General features: G+C 39.3%; 1 protein-coding gene across 6 annotated transcripts; it reads left to right on the top strand.

The window, feature by feature from the left end:
* The first annotated feature begins 420 nt into the window (after positions 1 to 420).
* On the top strand, positions 421 to 14,242 carry LOC100694662 (C-type lectin domain family 17, member A). 6 transcript variants are annotated; one of them, XM_013267946.3, is made up of 8 exons: positions 421 to 907; positions 7,850 to 7,972; positions 8,748 to 8,846; positions 9,317 to 9,403; positions 11,894 to 12,016; positions 12,146 to 12,300; positions 12,421 to 12,533; positions 12,650 to 14,242. In XM_013267946.3, exons 1-8 carry the CDS (start codon positions 832 to 834, stop codon positions 12,765 to 12,767), a joined length of 894 nt encoding a protein of 297 aa, XP_013123400.1. In that variant the 5' UTR covers positions 421 to 831; the 3' UTR covers positions 12,768 to 14,242. The 6 variants fall into 6 exon arrangements, with proteins under 6 accessions (XP_013123400.1, XP_025767432.1, XP_025767434.1 ...); XM_019364995.2 differs by lacking the exon at positions 421 to 907 and adding an exon at positions 5,396 to 5,586 and having other exon boundaries at positions 7,839 to 7,972; XM_005466370.4 differs by lacking the exon at positions 421 to 907 and adding an exon at positions 5,396 to 5,586.
* The last annotated feature ends 4,723 nt before the right edge of the window (positions 14,243 to 18,965 follow it).

The raw sequence follows: 18,965 nt of genomic DNA on the forward strand, positions 1-18,965 counted from the left end.
TATCAAGGACCCCATCAAAGTTGAAGGAATACACAAGGCACACAGGAAAAGGGAAACATGACAGGTGACGACTGAGATCATATTTACACCAAGATGATAATGAGGCAACAGGCAAAGGGTAGGAGAACAGCTGACACTAATCACAGATAATGGGACGGGAAGTAGAACCAGCGAGTTTCCTTTTTTTACTTTGAAGGTTTGTGTCTTGTTAGGTCTAATTAGGTTCAGCTGTGTTCCCCTCTGGTGTGTCATTCCCTTGTTACCCTTGTGTGTATTTATAGTGTGTGCCAGCCTGTGTTCTATGTTGGTTCGTCTGTGTTACTTAGTAATCTCCGCTCCTCTCCCCATTCTGCTCTCCATCCCCTGCATAACCTCCTTATGTTTTCCCCTGCATGTGATTCTGTGAGTTATGGTTTTGTTTGTTATTAGTTTTCCCCAGTTTAGGTTTACATTTAGTTTTGCCCTCGCTTTTGTTATTTATCGTTCACTGTAAATAAACTCACTTGCATCACCGTCGCTGTCTGCAACTTGGGTCCTCCTTCGCTTCCCCACACGACTGCTTCCCCAGCCGTGACATTTAATCATTGCATTTCATACAAAACCCACAAAGATCTTAAGAGTATGAATACATTTAACTGTTTGTGGGTTTTTTGTGTTTGCATTTGTTTGTATTAGTTCATAAAAATGAACTTTTAATGAAAACTAATCTCAACTTGGCACAAACGTATTAGAAAATCTGATGAGAACTAACTGAAGAAAACCAGAACCTTAAGAAGAAAAATGAGCAGCTGGGGACAGATAAGAAACATAACCGAAGAAATGTGAAACACGATGACATCATGGAATGAGTTCGGTGTTAGTCGAGCTCAGTGGAGCATTGATGCCTGCTGTCCCAAAGAAAACAACGGTATTTTCCAAATCAATTAGCTCCAAAAAGACATAATTTTGGATAATGGTAATTGCATGTGGTTCAGCTGCCAAGTATTTAAATGTCTGTGTGCCGGGGGGGAAGGGCTATGTGTACAACAGAGATATGTTTATAAAAGTTCACAATTAATAATTATAGAAGTTTTACTGTACAAAGAATAGGACAGCTGACAGCATTTAGGACAACACAGAGTAAGATGTAAATTGGCACTCGGTTGTTTTTCATTTGTGTCACTAAAGGGGGCTTCTTCAGTGCAGTGCAGTTTGTATACTGAGTTTCTGTTCCCTGTATTGATGCTGTTTGGCCAAGGAAGGGCGATGAGTTACTTCACAACAAGAAGGCTGTTGTCTGAAGTACAGTGAAACCCCGCCTTACGAAGACCCCATTTAACGAAAAATTCAAGTTACGAAGGCACTTAACGGCAATATTTCTGCCCGTGGTACGGCAAAATGCCTGTGTAACGAAATCCGCTGGCTGAGCCCAGAATGCCCACAATGCCTTCCGAATTATGTGATAACCCCTTGGCTTTCGTACTTGCATTTCGCTGTTCCACGTGAAAGACGTATTGTTGTTGCAGTGCGCTATTTCGTGTGCTTTTCGTTTGCAATTAGCCTATCGTTCATTCATAATGGGGCAGAAAAAACTTTCTGCAAGTGATTCGAGTGAAAAGAAGAAGCGTAAAGTGCACTCAATGGAAACAAAGAGAGAAATTATTGATAAATATGAGCGAGGTCCTCCTCTACCAAGAACTTCGTCTTCAGCCAGCATCACCTCACTCAAAAGGCGAAATTTTGACTTACGAAAGACCCCTTAGAAAGAATTTATTTCGTAAGTCGTGGTTCCACTGTAGGCTATCTGTATTCTGGTATTTTTGTGGTTTTTATATATCTGTATCTGACCGTATTCTTAGCTTAAGTGCATTCTATTGAATCAAGTTATTGTCACAATATTGTGGAATTTTGACAAAAGTTTCTAATCAAGTTTTTTACAAATAAATAACTGAAAAGTGGGGTGTGCGTAATTATTCAGCCCCCTGAGTCAATACTTTGTAGAACCACCTTTTGCTGCAATTACAGCTGCCAGTCTTTTAGGGTATGTCTCTACCAGCTTTGCACATCTAGAGACTGAAATCCTTGCCCATTCTTCTTTGCAAAACAGCTCCACAACTGCTCTGTGATGGCCTCAGAGGTTGTCTAAGAGAATATTGGGAGCAAAAACACCATGAAGTCCAAAGAACACACCAGACAGGTCAGAGATAAAGTTATTGAGAAATTTAAAGCAGGCTTAGGCTACAAAAAGATTTCCCAAGCCTTGAACATCCCACGGAGCACTGTTCAAGCGATCATTCAGAAATGGAAGGAGTATGGCACAACTGTAAACCTACCAAGACAAGGCCGTCCACCTAAACTCACAGGCCGAACAAGGAGAGCGCTGATCAGAAATGCAGCCAAGAGGCCCATGGTGACTCTGGACGAGCTGCAGAGATCTACAGCTCAGGTGGGGGAATCTGTCCATAGGACAACTATTAGTCGTGCACTGCACAATGTTGGCCTTTATGGAAGAGTGGCAAGAAGAAAGCCATTGTTAACAGAAAACCATAAGAAGTCCCGTTTGCAGTTTGCCACAAGCCATGTGGGGGACACAACAAACATGTGGAAGAAGGTGCTCTGGTCAGATGAGACCAAAATGGAACTTTTTGGCCAAAATGCAAAACGCTATGTGTGGCGGAAAACTAACACTGCACATCACTCTGAACACACCATCCCCACTGTCAAATATGGTGGTGGCAGCATCATGCTCTGGGGGTGCTTCTCTTCAGCAGGGACAGGGAAGCTGGTCAGAGTTGATGGGAAGATGGATGGAGCCAAATACAGGGCAATCTTGGAAGAAAACCTCTTGGAGTCTGCAAAAAGACTTGAGACTGGGGCGGAGGTTCACCTTCCAGCAGGACAACGACCCTAAACATAAAGCCAGGGCAACAATGGAATGGTTTAAAACAAAACATATCCATGTGTTAGAATGGCCCAGTCAAAGTCCAGATCTAAATCCAATTGAGAATCTGTGGCAAGATCTGAAAACTGCTGTTCACAAACGCTGTCCATCTAATCTGACTGAGCTGGAGCTGTTTTGCAAAGAAGAATGGGCAAGAATTTCAGTCTCTAGATGTGCAAAGCTGGTAGAGACATACCCTAAAAGACTGGCAGCTGTAATTGCAGCAAAAGGTGGTTCTACAAAGTATTGACTCAGGGGGCTGAATAATTACGCACACCCCACTTTGCAGTTATTTATTTGTAAAAAATGTTTGGAATCATGTATGATTTTCGTTCCACTTCTCACGGTTACACCACTTTGTATTGGTCTTTCACGTGGAATTCCAATAAAATTGATTCATGTTTGTGGCTGTTGTTAAAATCTCCCAGTTCTTTTAATCTTTGGGCTGAAGGAAGGACAATACTCGGTGTATAAATGCTCAATCAACAATATTTTATTTCCATACAATTCAACACTTAAGAGCATAAGAACCATCATGATGGGGAGACCTGCCTGCAGAGGGTCACAGCAAGTCTCAAAATGGTGACGGGTTACTCAGCCTTTTATAGCCTCTAGTAGCCCCCACCTAGTCGTAAAAAGCCTAAACATTCACATGTTTTCTCTCTTACGGCGCCTAAGTTATGACCTCGACTCCTTGTCTTTCTGCTCTCTGTAAAGGTGGGGGTATGGAATGTGGTCTTCTCTTCTTCTATTCTAGACACAAGGTCTCCTGCACACAACATTCTCTTCATGATTCAGCAGTATGAAATGTCAAGAAACAGTGTAACACATTCAACAGTGTCGAGTAATACAGGTCAATCAAATAGATCTAATGATTTTCACACTCTTTTAAGTCAGAAGTATAATGCAAACTAAAACTACATACTGATCACACACTCTATATTAAGGGGTATAATATGATCTACAGCAATATCATAATTCAATTACTTTGATTACAGATATAAGGTAACATATGATAACAGAATAATCTCACACTGTAATGTGTCAAAATGTGGAAAACTTCAAGGGGGCCGAATACTTTTGCAAGCCACTGTATTTAATTAAGATGGGGAAGAAGAAGAGCTGTCCTCTATATCTTTATCATACTGTTCACATCAACCACAGAGAAAAACAGGAAGTTCAGCTTATTAGTAGTCTGATGTTGTGTATGTTACACATAGTGTTCGTCAATTCAAGTTCACTGTTTTTTGGTTTGATTTTTGTTTTGGTTGTTGTTGTTTTTTTATTTTTAGTGTGCATGCTTAATAAATATACATAAATCCATGCAAAGAAGATTTAAGGCAGTTCTGAGGCCAAAAACGGGCCAAACATGGTGCTAGCATCACTAAGTCTCTGGTGTGTGTGTGTAAAAGAATACACAGTGTAAAGTTCGAACATGCTGTAGGACAACTTATTTTTTTCAGCCAAAAGCAGAAGCTGGCCTGCCCAACAGTGCAACATCTCTTATTGGTTGCAGTGACATCTTCTACAAGACAATGACCAAATTATACTTCAAAAACATAACAACTGTGAAAACTGCTGTTATGTATGGTTGGGTGTGAGGGAGTTATAGATATGAGCCTAAACAATTGATGGAAGAAGTGCTTCTGTAACTGTTAGAATGAAACTGTGCTGTGCAATTTCTTTCCAAAGTAATTGATGGAAATCAGTAAGCTGTGGTGAACCATGAACCAGTGGATTATGCAAACTTCAGACATCTACTGGATAGCCTGTGAAGATATTATTAATTAAATTAAAACATGGACATTGTAAGTTGTTGCTGCTGTTTGGCCAACAGTGGGCGCTGCATTGCTAATCTCTGGCTCTCTTCCAGTTTGGTTTTTGTCCCGTCTTTCTGTCCATCACCCCCAGCCATTCACTGAAAGATGATGGCTGCCCCTCTCTGAACTTGATACTGTTGGAGGTTTCTTTCTGGTAAAAGGAAGTTTTCTTCTGCACTTTCGCCAATTGCTTCCTCAAAGGGGATTATTCGATTTCTCTGTATTATTGTCAGGTTTCTATCTTACAATAGAAATACTAGAGCTCCTGAAAGCCTCAGGAATTTATTGGTCTCAAATTATAAGGCAAATTTAGAGTTTTATATTTTATATCTTTAGCTTGAGATTTTATGCTCGACATCTTGTGAAGAAAAAGGAACCTCTCCTCTGAACTGAATAAGTATGAGTTAGAGTTGGATGTCTCGAGACCGGTCTTGGTCTCGAGACCACTTTTACGTGGTCTTGGTCTCGTCTTGGTCTCGACTGACTTTGGTCTCGGTCTTGGTCTCGGTCTTGCGTTCTCAAATCGACGTAGTGTTCGGGAGATTTGGAGTCAACCATCAGCGGAGCGGGGAGCGGGGGGGGGCATACTGGGCTTAAGCCCGGGTCATTTTTTCAGAAGCATGGGGTCTTTTGGAGTGTAATTTATTAGTTAGATGCCTGACTGACAACTGTATAAAACAAAAACAACACACGAAGCGCAGAGCGCACCGTCGTAAATTCCCCCTAATTTTGGTATGATCCGAGCTCAGGCACTAGGCGACTGAGCGCAGCACACATGTAAGCGAGGGGGGAGAAGCTGCTCCCTGCGAGTTTGCTGCAGACAGAGGAGAGCTTAAGTTTGACCAGGTACCAAAGCAAATCATTTGTACTGTACAAATAATGTAAATATGATGGTGTATCACAAAAGATCGATATAAACTGATCACTTGGTTGCGTTACTTGCTCTTCGAGTGAATCAACAAATGGATAAATAAAAAGCCGAACGACAATGCTGATTTTTTTAGAGTCTTAGCTTACATTTCATATTTTCAGTTCTTACCCTCCACGGCTAAACAAACTCTCTAAATCAGTTTCAATTGTGTACTGATGTAAACAACAATGGACATAAGGAGCTTCTTTCAAAGAAAAAACTCAGGTTATTTTATATATTATGCTTTGTATGTTGTTCAGTATATTTCTATGCAAAACAAGAGGAATTTCAATACAGCAGTATATTCACAGTTTAAACCAGATATTTACATACACTTTAGGGAGAAAACATAAAAACTTTTTTTTTTACTGTTAAACATCAATTTAGAGTAAACTTGTTTTGTTTTAGATAAATAAATGTTGAAATATCTTCTGAATTAGTTAAATGTCAGAATAAAAAGAGGGAGCTGTCTATTTTAATCACTTTCGTCAAATTTAGGAGTACATATACACTAAGTTTATTGTTAATTAATAAGAAAACTCCAGACGATTCCATTCTGAACTGAAGAAGCTTCTGATAGGTTAGTAGAGTCCATGTGAGTAAATTGGTGACACACCTGTGGATGCATATAAGGCAAAACACAGAGTCTGTTTCTTTGAAATGGGGAAATCAAGAGATGTCAACCGAAACACCAGGAAAAGAATCGTGGAGCTCCATAAGTGTGGCTCAATTTTGAATACAAAATACAAAAGTTAACAAATATGTTTTTTATATTTATCAATCTAAAAAAATAAACATTTAGTCTGATTTGATGTTACAATGTTTGTGTTTTTATCTGAAGAGTATGTAAATATCTGGTTTCAACTGTATATTTGATGATGTTGGTGTTTGGCTTGATTGTCAGCACAAAGAGGGAGAGAGAGGAAAAGAGAATGAGAGAGAGGAACAGAGAGAGAGATGAAGAAAGAGGACAAAACAGAGATGGAACAAGAGCAGGTGAGACACACATGTTAGTCAAATGGTTGTTTGCCAAAACTCATCAGAACATGTATCTAGTACATAGTGTAACTTTTTAGATACCATTTGTTAGTTTTCAAATTCTATATTTATTAAGTTATGCAGGCTTATGAAGGCTAAATAATTATATAAACTTTTCTGAATCTAAATAGTGTACTTTGGTAGAATTAAAAAATAAGTGTAGTGCAGGTCTATGATGATTTTTAGTGCTACTATCATCTAGTTTTGATTCTGGTTCTGTTTTGGTTAAGTCCTAAGTAGTCCTGATTTTGAACTGTTGTAGTCCTGTTTTAATTCCGGATCAGTTCTGGGTCTGGTTGAATTGGGGTTTAGTCCCTGTGTCTTGATACAGTTTAAGGTGTCCTGCATATGTGATATTTATTTTTTTTCCTATATGAAGTCATTTTTTTTTTTTTAACAAAACTCAAAACAGAGCCTAATAATCTTTCAGTCATTTCTACCCTCACTTAATTTCCTTTCGCTGCTCAGCTCTCACACAGTGGCTCAGCTATGCTCCAATCCCTCCATGTTGTGGCCAATCACATGCGAGGATATAGGATAATATCATTATGTGAAAAACAGAGAGGGTGAGAGACGCGACAGTCAAGTGGAGCGTGCGTCTCTCCTCTCAGTAAGTGAGTGAGACAGTAGACAGCGGTGAGGAGGGCTGTGCGAAAGCAAAAACACATAAATATGTCTGACACCTGTAAACGTAGCAGCATCTGGCTGCAGTTTAAAGACTTTTTTGTCTCGATCTTGGTCTTGGTCTTGGCCTCGTCTACTTGGTCTTGGTCTTGGTCTCGATACCCTCTGGTCTTGGTCTTGTCTTGGTCTCGGATTAAGCGGTCTTGACTACAAGTCTAGTATGAGTTGACATGTTTACACTAGTTTCTTTTGTATATTTGATAAATGTTTTTTCTGCTTTTCATGCAGTGCATGCTGATGTCTGTTTGTTTTAAGGTATTACCAAGGAAGGTACAGTTGACAACAGAAGTAAATGAGAACAAGTTGCAGTGATTTCTGATGAGTTAAAACATCTGAATAAATATCCTGTCAAACAAATGATTTCAAGACAAAACAAAACTCTAGGAACTTATGAGTAAAAAGCAGAAGTTGGTTGAAGCAACGGAAATGAGAGGCGTGGAAAGAACTTTTTTATGATTCTCTCTAGTTTTATCACAGTGCTCTTCTTTGGTACACAAGTCACAAGAAGCTCAACAGAGATTGAGATTTTAGCAATGGCAGAGCAGAGGTTTACCAACGGATCAGTTAATTTAAAAGCTAAAAAGCGATCCCAATCAGAAGGTAAGCTAAGCTTTTCAAATACGGTGCATCTACAACCTGATGTTTACAAACTCAGATTGTAGATCATGTAGATGAAAGTCTACATCTTTATGTTTTCATCATTTCAAGCAATGTTTATTTCTTGTACTGTTTTTTCTACTGTAATAGTAAATGCAAAAAACTGACAAAACCAAGATAAGTAAGAGGATGAGCTTACTAAAAGTGCTTCCACAAAAGACAAAATTTCCCTTGATAATGCAACAAACAAACAAGCAAAACCTTTTATGCATTGCAAATAACCAAAATATGCTTTGGAACATTGGCGTCATTTTGTAACTAATAACTTCAACTACACTTTAACCAACAAACCAAATCAGATTACTCAGATTTACTTTTTTACTTGCCCCACTCTTTGTCTTCTGTTACAAAATTGCTATTTAATTCCTTCAGTTAAAAAGAAAGGATGACAACGTGTATGAAGAAATGAACATAAAAAATAAAGGAACTAAATGAACTTCTGACACAAACAGTCAGTTACTGTATACAAAGTAAATACAAAACCGTTACTTTTACTACAAGGCATCATGCTAAGTACTGATCAGCCTGTCTTACAAACTGGAAGGGTAGAAAATGTGGTGCCTCATAATCTGCAAATGACAGTGCCCTCAACAGAAAAACAATAGCATCAGTCACTTTAACTAACAAATTAGACTTGACATCCACCAAATTACTCAGATTGACTACCTTTTTTTCTTTTTTACTTGCCATGAAATCATTCTTTGTCTTCTGCTACAAGGTTACCCTTTAAGTCTTTCAGTACGAATGCAGGAAGAAAATTTATATGAAGAAATGAACGTGAAAAACAGAGGAACCAAACAAACAACTGACACAAATGGTGAATTATACAAAGACAATACAAAACTGCTACTTTTGCGACAGGAACTCATATCAGCCTTGCTTAGAAACTTGAACTGTGCTGTTGGCATTTTCCTTACAAGAGCTTAATGAAAACATCCTCTCAAATCATGTAGACGATTCACTGTTAACGAAGTTTGATCCATAATATGGGCTTCACTTTGGTTTTGCCTTTTTAAACTTTTTCAAATAGGTTTTTCTGTTTTTCCCTAGACAATAATGAAAAAGTACATTACATAGTTTTATGATTGATTGATTTTTGCCTCTTAACTCAGTTCACATATCAATATCATATTTAAATCTGTTTTGTCAGTAGCAAATAATGAAAGATGAAATTAATTAGAATGGTTTTATGAATCTAAAAACCAAATTAATGGCTTCAAGTTGACATAAACAATTTAAAATCTTAAAAGTAAGAATGAATTTAAATGCAATATTTATTTCTCCTAGATAAGCGGTGTGCATGTATAAAATCTTGTACATCAGTAACCGCTTGCTGGGGTATTCTGTTACTGATCACGGCCCTTCGCATCTATTGTGAGTATAACTTTAAAAATTACTCCATCTGCACCCACAAGCAGACAGGTCTGGTGTCAAGCCGGCACTGCTGGCTGTCTACTGGTATGGCAAGTGGTATGTCATCAGGATATGGGCCAGGCCTGGCCTAGATGGCACTGTTTATGTGATAGCATGCCACATCTGGCCCGAATATGGTTTGGTTTATGTGGCCCAGGCTCATAGAAAACAGGTCTGGCCCGGATCCGGTATCAAAAGCTGGCACTTCTGACTGACTGGTGTCATGGCAGGGTGTATGCCAACCAGATATGGGCCAGGTCTGGCAATGATGGCACTATTTATGTTCCTATTTTCCTATTTTAGTTAGAAGACCCAAATGCAATGTTGCAATACTACACTGCTATGGTAGCCAACGTTTCAAATGCAGGTTTGTGAGTGTACATTTTATCCAAAACTTAGTGAGGGTTTAGTGTTTACCACTGGGTGGCTATAGCTCAGGATGTAGAGCACTTACTGATCAGTAAGTTAGTGGATTGATCCCTGGTTCCTCCAGCCTATATGTCAGGAGTGTGAATGTGTATGAATCTAGTTAGGAAGCACTCAGTGTAGAGAAAGTCTGTGACTGGGTGAATGTGGCATGTTGTATAGAGCATTTCGAGTGATCTGGGAGAGTAGAAAAGCGCTATATAAGAATTAGTCAATTGACTCACTGATCAGAGCTTTGGCATTTTACTTTTGCACTATTATGTTCTGGCACATGTTGTTATTACATGGCTTGATTAAGGTACACATTAGGCTGACACCTGGGGCCTGAAACTGTTCTGGGCCAGCACAGGGCCAGCGGTGTGTCTGCACCTGGCCCATGGCTGCACACAACTTACACATGGCCCACATACTGCAAAGAATGATGCCCCTTTGGTGGCACAGATAAGGTTTGCCAGAGGTAATCCACACATGGGCGAGCACAGGGCCACCAGTGTGTCTCCTGCTGGTCCATTTGTGGGCCACATCTGGCAAACCAGATCTGGGCCACCAAAGGGCCGTCATTCTTTGCAGTATGTGGGCCATGTGTAAGCACATTGTGTGGGCCAGATCCAGGCCATACCAATTTTGCTATGTGGGCAGTGTAGCGGCAATCTTCGGTCCTTCTTTGCTGCTACTGCAGAACGTTTCTGACTCGTGCTTTTCTTGGATCCCTTGTATGCCTTTCAGTAGCAAGAAACAAGGCGAATGTAAAAAAGCAAAACATTTATTTACTCCACACAAAACCGAAAAAAAAAAAATGAATGCCTACGGAGCTCCGTTTACATGTGTGTTATATCTGGGGCGACCGTGGCTCAGGGGATTGGGAAGCTCATCTGTAACCCGAAGGTTGCCGGTTCGATCTCTCTGTCCTGGTCGCTGTGTCCTTTACCCTACCGCCTACTGGTGATGGCAAGAGGGGCCGATGGTGCGATATGGCAGAAGCAAGGCTTCTGCAGACTGTGGCTACAACTGTAGCTTGCCTCCACCAGTGTGTGAATGAATAGTGGAATTGTAAAGCACTTTGGGTGCCTAGAAAAGCGCTATATAAATGCAATCCATTATATCTGAAACAACAGTAAAGAGCGACAGTCAGAAAACTGTTGCTCCAAGTCCTGCTTACTTGCTTAAACCTTCATCACCAAATGGTGGCTCAGCACAAACCTGCTTTACGACACCTACCAACTAGTGGTGGGCGGATGGATCCAAATATAGATTGTATCGACACCAAGTCGGCTTCTGATTTATATTAGCCTCATAAGATTGATTCTTTACTTTAAGTTCCGCTCTTGTTTGCAATGCTGTTGTTTTGGCAAAGACGAAACAGCCAGGTCACTGCACTTGCCGCTCATGTGTCAGTGCAGAGCAGGCACACTATGGTTCCTCTCCGCCTTCTTGTGTTTAGATGTTGCGCTGTCACATGACATGACTTAGACGCATTGGGGGTTGTTAAGTTGTTAACAACCCCCAAACCCCCGTGATTGTAGACCACGCCCCACCACAATAATAAAGCATTTTCTATTTAATTATAAACTTTGTCCTAATTATGTCCTAGGTTTTAACTATTTAATAATAAAAAAGGAAACATCATAAAAAAAAACTTAAGGTCATGAAAATTAATTGAGATTTAGCAATTCAATGACGCATCAGCCTTATTTATTGAAAAAGTATCGGTATCGGTATCAGCGATACTGGCCCGTATTTACTTGGTATTGGACGGACACCAAAATATGCAGTATCGCACACCACTACTACCAACACTTTACAGCAACACAATAGATTAACAAAGCAGGATACATTTATGGAGCATAGTATATTACATTACAACATAAAATAATCAAGATTCTAACTAGGAACACAAATTAAAGATCATAACAAAATACTTAAATACGCCCTGATGTATTTGAGTAAAATATTGGCCTGAAATGACAAACCTCTAATATGCAATGTGTGTTTAAAGCCAAAGAAGTATTCCATTTTGCTTTTCAGTTACCACATTGTTAATTCACAAGAATGAAGACTTAATGAGGAGTCAACTCAACTTGACTGCAGAAATCCAGAACCTAACAGAACAAATAAAACTCATGAAGAAGGAGCTCAGTCTTTGTCCAGGTCAGTGCAGTGTTGATGTCTACTGTCCCAAAGAAAATAACAGTATGCTCCAAATCTATCAGCTATAAAAATAGGTAATGTAAAATAAATATGCATTGATGAGCTTTATTAATCTTTCTATCCTTGCAGAAAAGGCATGCCAGGAGGGCTGGCTCCCCTTTGAGTCCAGCTGCTATGCAATTAATGATGCTAAACCTCATGAGCAGAAAACCTGGGAAGAAGCTCGAAAAAACTGCAAGGGAAAGATTTCCGATTTGGCTGTTGTAATTAATGCAGCAGAAAAGGTAATGAGACTGTGGCTCATTAGCACAAATTTAATTCATAAAAATATATTTTCTTTTGATCTAATATACTTTGTGTCACAGTGCTTTTTGAGTATTTCTAATAACTTTATCTTTCTTCAGAAATATATCAGTGAGAAAAGCTGGGGGAGTTCAGGAAACAAAGGATACTGGATTGGTCTCAGAGTTGAAGGTGGGAAATGGAAATGGGTGGATGGAAGTTATCTGACTGATAAGTAAGAGAAACTTTAAATCAGTAACGATTTAAAGATATTTTTCCAAATCTGGGATAAATCAATTTTGTTTTATATCAGTAATTATCAGCTTTAATCAAACTTGTTTTTTTCCTCAGCTCCTGGATTCAGCAGCCTCCTTCTGATGGTCTCTGTGTAATTTCTGTCGAAAACCAAGGATTTAAATCAGTGAGCTGTGACAAGAAGAACCAATGGATTTGTAAAAAAAGACCCTAACTGTTTGAATTACCACAGTTAGACTTCAGAAGACTTTTGTGATCTGTAAATATAATTACATATAAGTAAATATTACCATGGAAACTTCTACTCAGGTTTTGTTTTTAAATATTACTAAATAAATAAAGTTAATTATAAGTTTTTTTATTGTCAAGCTGTATATTCGGGAGATTCTGACTGCTGATATCAGCATTTAGAAAAACGCAGTGAAAGGTTTAAAGTGTCACTCAGCTATTGCTCTTTGTGTCACTGAAGTTTTTTGTACTTTGAAAAGATACAGTTGGTATATGTCTGTGTAGCTTCTCAGTTATCCAGGTCATGGTCATCTAAGGAGCTTGGAAAGAAAAGAGAGTGGACTTTTCTTGAAGACATTTCACTTCTCATCTGAGAAGCTTCTTCAGGTCTAAGACCAAATGGTGGAGAGCCAAGAGGTTTTGGGTGAAACCACTGTGAGACCTTGCCTTACCCTATAATGTTACCCGTTGAGATCAACTGAGGCAAGATGTGAGTCAGTGTTAGCGCCCACTCACATCTTGCATCAGGCGTCATGTTGATATTCCTGTCTTATATTCGAGTTCATTCTTTTTTTAGTTCATTTTTATCAAGTCTGTGAGTTTATCTGTGAGAGAGAAAACACCCATCCCCACAGTTAAGAAATCTGCAGCACTGTGTGAGGCTAGCACTGTAAAAGAAAAAAAAGCTCAGTGTGATAGTACCAATCGAGCATTCTTTAAATCCCATAGCTGACCATGTTAGCAACAATACTCAGGTATGTCTGTGAAGGTTCTCAGTCATCCAGGTCATCGTAGTCAAAGGAGTTTGCAAAGAAAAGCGTCTGGACTTAATCTAAGCAAGCAACTCAAAGAAGTCCAGACGCTTTTCTTTGCAAACTCCTTTGAATACTCAGGTATGTCAGTAACAACACTCAAATGACTCCCACAGTCACCACCAGACAAGTAAAGGATCTCGTGAGTGTCTATAGAGCCCTTCGTGTAGTGTTTCAGGTTAAAAATGGACGCAAATGACTCTGTCAGTCAAAAGCAGAAGTTAGAGGAAAGACTCAGGAAGCAACAGTTTATTATGATCCTCCGCGATTCAAACAGTGCTGTTTCTTGGTGTACAAGTCACAAAAAGCTCAATGGCAAAACTGTAAGTCTGGCAGAGGAGAAGGTCATTAAAACAAACAAATGAGATCAGAAGACAAGTTAAGCTTTTCATGCATAATATGTCAAGAAAAACCATTCTTAAACTCAGGCTATTGACGTGAATCAACTCTGCATCTTTCAGTGATTATTTTTTATCCCATGTTAGTTTTTTGTACTGATGTTTTTTTTCATTAAGACTAAACAGAAAAAAAGACTACACAGCAGGGTAGATGCTGAGCAAACTGAAAGTGCTTTCACATAAAGAACCTAATATTCTCAAGGTGGCCCAAGATATTTACACCTACAAAATGATTAATTAGAGGCTCTTCTTTTTAGAAGTGCAACAGATGCAGCAAGTTCCTCAAAATCTTTCTTTTATATTTAGAAAACAAAGCACTTCAACATGAAACATATTATTAAATTCTCTCACCTCCCACCTAAAAATAAAAACAAAAATGAAAATAAACTGGGCAAGTGTCTAGATCAGGGGTCGGCAACCCGCGGCTCCGGAGCCGCATGCGGCTCTTTAGTCTTCATTTTGCGGCTCCGGGTGGTTTGGGAAAATAAATTAGAAGTATTTCGCTGAAGTGAATTTTATTTGTGTTTAGTTCTTTTTTTAACTTGTAGTTCTAAATTGGAAGATTATTGTGATATTGAAATATAAAAATAAAATTATATCTTATTATTTTTTTCATCGCTCAAAATAAGCGTCACACTCGCGGAAGCCGGTGTACCCGCCGAAACGCTGTGCATTTATCGAGACTTTCAACCCCAGGTAGGCCAATTATGGATCTTCGGATCCACATTATGTCAGCAGCTGTTTTCCACTGTGAACTATGTTAAAAACAAACACCGCTCACACCTCACAGATGACAGCTTACAGTCCTGCGTGAAGATGAATTCTCCGATTTGCAGATGCTGTGCGCAGAGGTTCGGGACCAGAAGTCTCATTGAAAACATACCACGGCAGACCCGACGATGTTTGCATGAACATGCTTTTCAGCATCTCTTTATTGACCGTTTTTCACACACCGTTGCTGTACGCATACAGCTGGTTGTAGCTTTGCAGCTCACAGCCTGACACATACCAATACAACAGCAGAGAGAGCACAGACTTTAAGGCGGCGAGGCGTGATTGCGGGTGCCGCTCAGGTGCGTCCGACTCCCATGCAGCGGCACTGCAGACCACGCCCCGCCACATACATTAACCAGGTAAAATACATATTTAGGCAGAATTTTGCAAATATCCATTTCATTTCTTTTTTTTTTAGCAGCATAGTGCTTTTTCTCCAATTATTTTTTAAAAGTCAGGTCAAGGCTCCAAAAGCCCAAAGGCGATATAAGGGTGGCGGCTCACAACAGTTTTTGTTTGCTACATGGATCATTTTAGTTCAGCTGGGTGTCTTTGCTGTTGTTATATTTCTTTAAGAGTTCAAAATGTGTTAATTACATAAATAAAATGTAATTTTCTCTGTAGCACTTTTATAAGTAACACACCTTAGTTTCTCTGTGGATTCTTTTAAAAAGCAGTTAAAAACTTTTCTGTTCAAACAAGCCTTTTGTTGATCTACGTATTTTATATTCTTTACATTATTTACATTTGATCTTTTACATTATGTATAAAGTCTATTGATTGTATTGTTTATTTGAATCTTTGTGTACAGCGCTTTGTGACTGCCTGTCTGTGAAAAGCGCTTAATAAATAAACTTTACTTACTTACTTTAGTTGTTCACAGAAAGCACAAAGGTAAAAAAAAAAACCCAATATATACAGTGTTATCTTCATTTTAGATTTCAAAAAGTATTTGCGGCTCCCAGTGTTTTCTTTTGCGTGGAAACTGGGTCCAAGTGGCTCTTTGGGTGTTAAAGGTTTCAGACCCCTGGTCTAGATGAATAGAAAATATATTAGAAAACAAGTTTAACCAGCAACAACATGAATGTGCAAATGACAGCGCAAGATGAATATAAAATAAAATACCATTAAAGTACAATAAACATTTTTCTATTTTAAAATGAAAATAATATAAGCTAAACCACAGGATGAGTAAAATTTATGTTCACATATCACATATGCCTGTGATCAGAGTCTTTATTATCTTCAAAACTTCTCCTTTTTGCCTGTTTTAGAAAAGTTGGTCAAAATTTGCCTTGATCCATCTGGATAGGTATCCACTGGCTCGGGCTAACGTTTTTGTCATCCTAACATGACGTGAGAATTAATCAACCTATCAGATGGTTATAGATGTCACTCACTGATGATTATGAATTGATTATACCACAAACACAAGCTAAAGCTTCCTATCATTTCAGTTTAGCTTTGTTTATATACTACATCAGGGGTGTCCAAACTTTTTTCACTGAGGGCCACATACATAAAAATATAGGAGGGGCTGGGCCACTTACTAGAAATTAGGTATATAACCTTAACTGTAGTGTATTAAAGTTAGAAAAATCATTTAAAAGTGGTCAAATGTGTTATATTGTTGAATATAATTAAAGACAAAACTGCCTTCATCACAGCTCTCCATAAATGGATCTTTATTGATTTATTCAGAAAAAGCTTTGGTAGCTCATTCTCAGAACAGCAGCAGATTTCTTCTTAGACAGCAGATTTACAGCACAGAGAAAAAACAAAGGGGAAAATGGGACGGGTACATTTCAAGCTTGTTATTTAAGTTCTTAGGCTTAGCAACACACCTATTAACGTTCGTTTGAAACGATTATCAACATTAACAGACTGAACTGGACCTAATAACAGGAGTGCATATAATTTTAGTAAATTATTCTGGTGAGTATCAGCTGCGCTGGGTATGTAAATCGGGCCATCCAGCCGCGGTGCTCATCGTACGCCACTCGTGCCAAAAATCCGGACAAATGTCACTTGATCAAGGAGCAGATCTGCATCAGATGAAATCAGCTGAGTTTGCGTTTGCGTGCGCTGTGCACAGCGGTGTGTACTCTGTGTGTTAACAAGAAAAACGCATATAAGAAAGTGGTGCGCAAAAGCAGGGTAGTGACAGAATTGATGCGCATTATTGATATTTGAAGCATGTGTACCTGCACATGCATGCTTATTAACACACGGGTACTGTGGAATATATTTTTTACTCACCTAAAGCGCTCGTGCTCTCGTCCACTCCCCGCAAAAAAAAAAAAAAATAGCAGCTGTGCGGTGTCTGTGGCATCAGTGCTCGGATCGCATGCGATGGAGTAAAAATCAAAAGCACAGCTTTATCAGACAGTTGCAGTTTAATGTTGGCTGACGAGTCTTCAATGCTTCGCACAACTGTATTTCTGGACATGCTGACGTTGTTGAAGTCCTGCACTTTTTTCGGGCACATTATTTCGGTGACTTTAATGAGGCCGTGTTTTATGAGGTCTCCATCTGAAAAGGGCTTGCCATGTCTTGCGATGAGTTGGGCGACCTCATAGCTGCTATTGGAGCCTTTTCCTGGACAATTTGAGCACGAAAAAAATACTGTTGCTGACCCCGCAGGATAGCTACCCTTTGCTTTAATTTCTGCTCTGGCTCAGCACCAGTGTAGGATGCATAGGCCTGATGTTTGGTTTCATAATGACGTCGTACATTATACTCTTTCATAACTGCCACAGTTTCAGTGCAGATCAAACAGACACACTTCCCCTTTAATTCTTTGAAGAAATATTCACTCTCCCACTGTGTCTGAAATTTTCTGCACTCACTTTCTACCTTTCGCTTCTTTGGTTCTGCCATGTTTAGTAACTTGGGGTAAATTTCTTCTGTGATTGTCCTTTTTGGTAGAGCAACTGTCTTGATCATCAGTAGCTCCCTCTGGTGTTAAAACCAAGAAGTGCAATACACTCAAGCAAAAGTTGAAGTGCGGGCCGTTTTCTATTCTATTTATAAAATTACTTGAGGGCCAATTAAAAATGGACCGCGGGCCAGACTCTGGACACCCCTTTACTACATTTAATGTTTAACCAGTAAACACATGGAGCTCATCTAGCTACAAATGAACACAAGTGATTTTAATTCTCTCCAAACATACTGAGGCTGAGCTTGAAACTCAGGGGGTCCTACTGGCTGTGAGGCCCTATGCATCCATTGAGCCCACACATGGCACGAAAGAGCTCTGCGTGCCCTCTTCTTATGAGGCAATGAATTACATGATACAACAAAAGCTACTAAGGAAGCTTAAAGAAACACAATAAGAAGCTCAAATGGTTTACCTGATCTCAAAACTCCCCAGATTCAAATCCAATCATGCATCTGCAAGTTGTGCCAGAATAAGCCTGATTCATTAAAATGGACTACATGCATAAAGGCTAATTTTCAACATGGAGTCCTGCTCTCAAAAACTGGCAGAGATAAAACACTGTCTGTGAAGCTGGATTTAAGAAGTAAGTGCTTAAAGTTAAAGTTTTTAGAACATATTTAGCACCATCTTGTGTCAGGTTGGTTGGTTGTGATAAATAGACCTACATTACACACTGTTGTACTGTCTCTTTGCAGCAATGAGTTTTATGTTAATAAACTGGATATACTGTCCACTTTCACCCTAAAGCAATAAATGGTTCTTCATTGTTTGACTGGCTGTACTGATATGGGAAAATCCAGCTGTTAACTGTAATGTTCGGGTTTGTAAGCTTGTTTGAGTCCCATCAGCATGTGGGCAGGAAAAATAGATTGATGTGTGCAATGGACAAAAAAACAGAGGCTTTGAGGAAGAGATGCAGCACTGTTTGGAGACTTTTTCTTCCACACATCATCTCACTGTCTGGATTACATTACAAGTGAGGAAAAGCAAAGCCCAAATGTGAGTGATGGAGAGCGTAATGTGCACATTTTTTCCCCTCTGCGAACACGTTGATGGATGTCAGGATTCCCTATCATGCTTTGATTTTCCCATTTCAGTGCAGCTAACAAAACAAAGAACCACTTACAGCTTGAGAGACAGAGGGTGAAAGTGACCTCAGCCAACCAACCTGATGACGTCGCGCTCTGTACTGACACAAGATGGTGCTAAACATGCTCTAAAAACTGCATCTTAAATCCAGCTCCACACATAGTGTT

This window comes from Oreochromis niloticus, linkage group LG11 (genome assembly GCF_001858045.2).
Source record: "Oreochromis niloticus isolate F11D_XX linkage group LG11, O_niloticus_UMD_NMBU, whole genome shotgun sequence".
Taxonomy (NCBI): Eukaryota; Metazoa; Chordata; class Actinopteri; order Cichliformes; family Cichlidae; genus Oreochromis; species Oreochromis niloticus.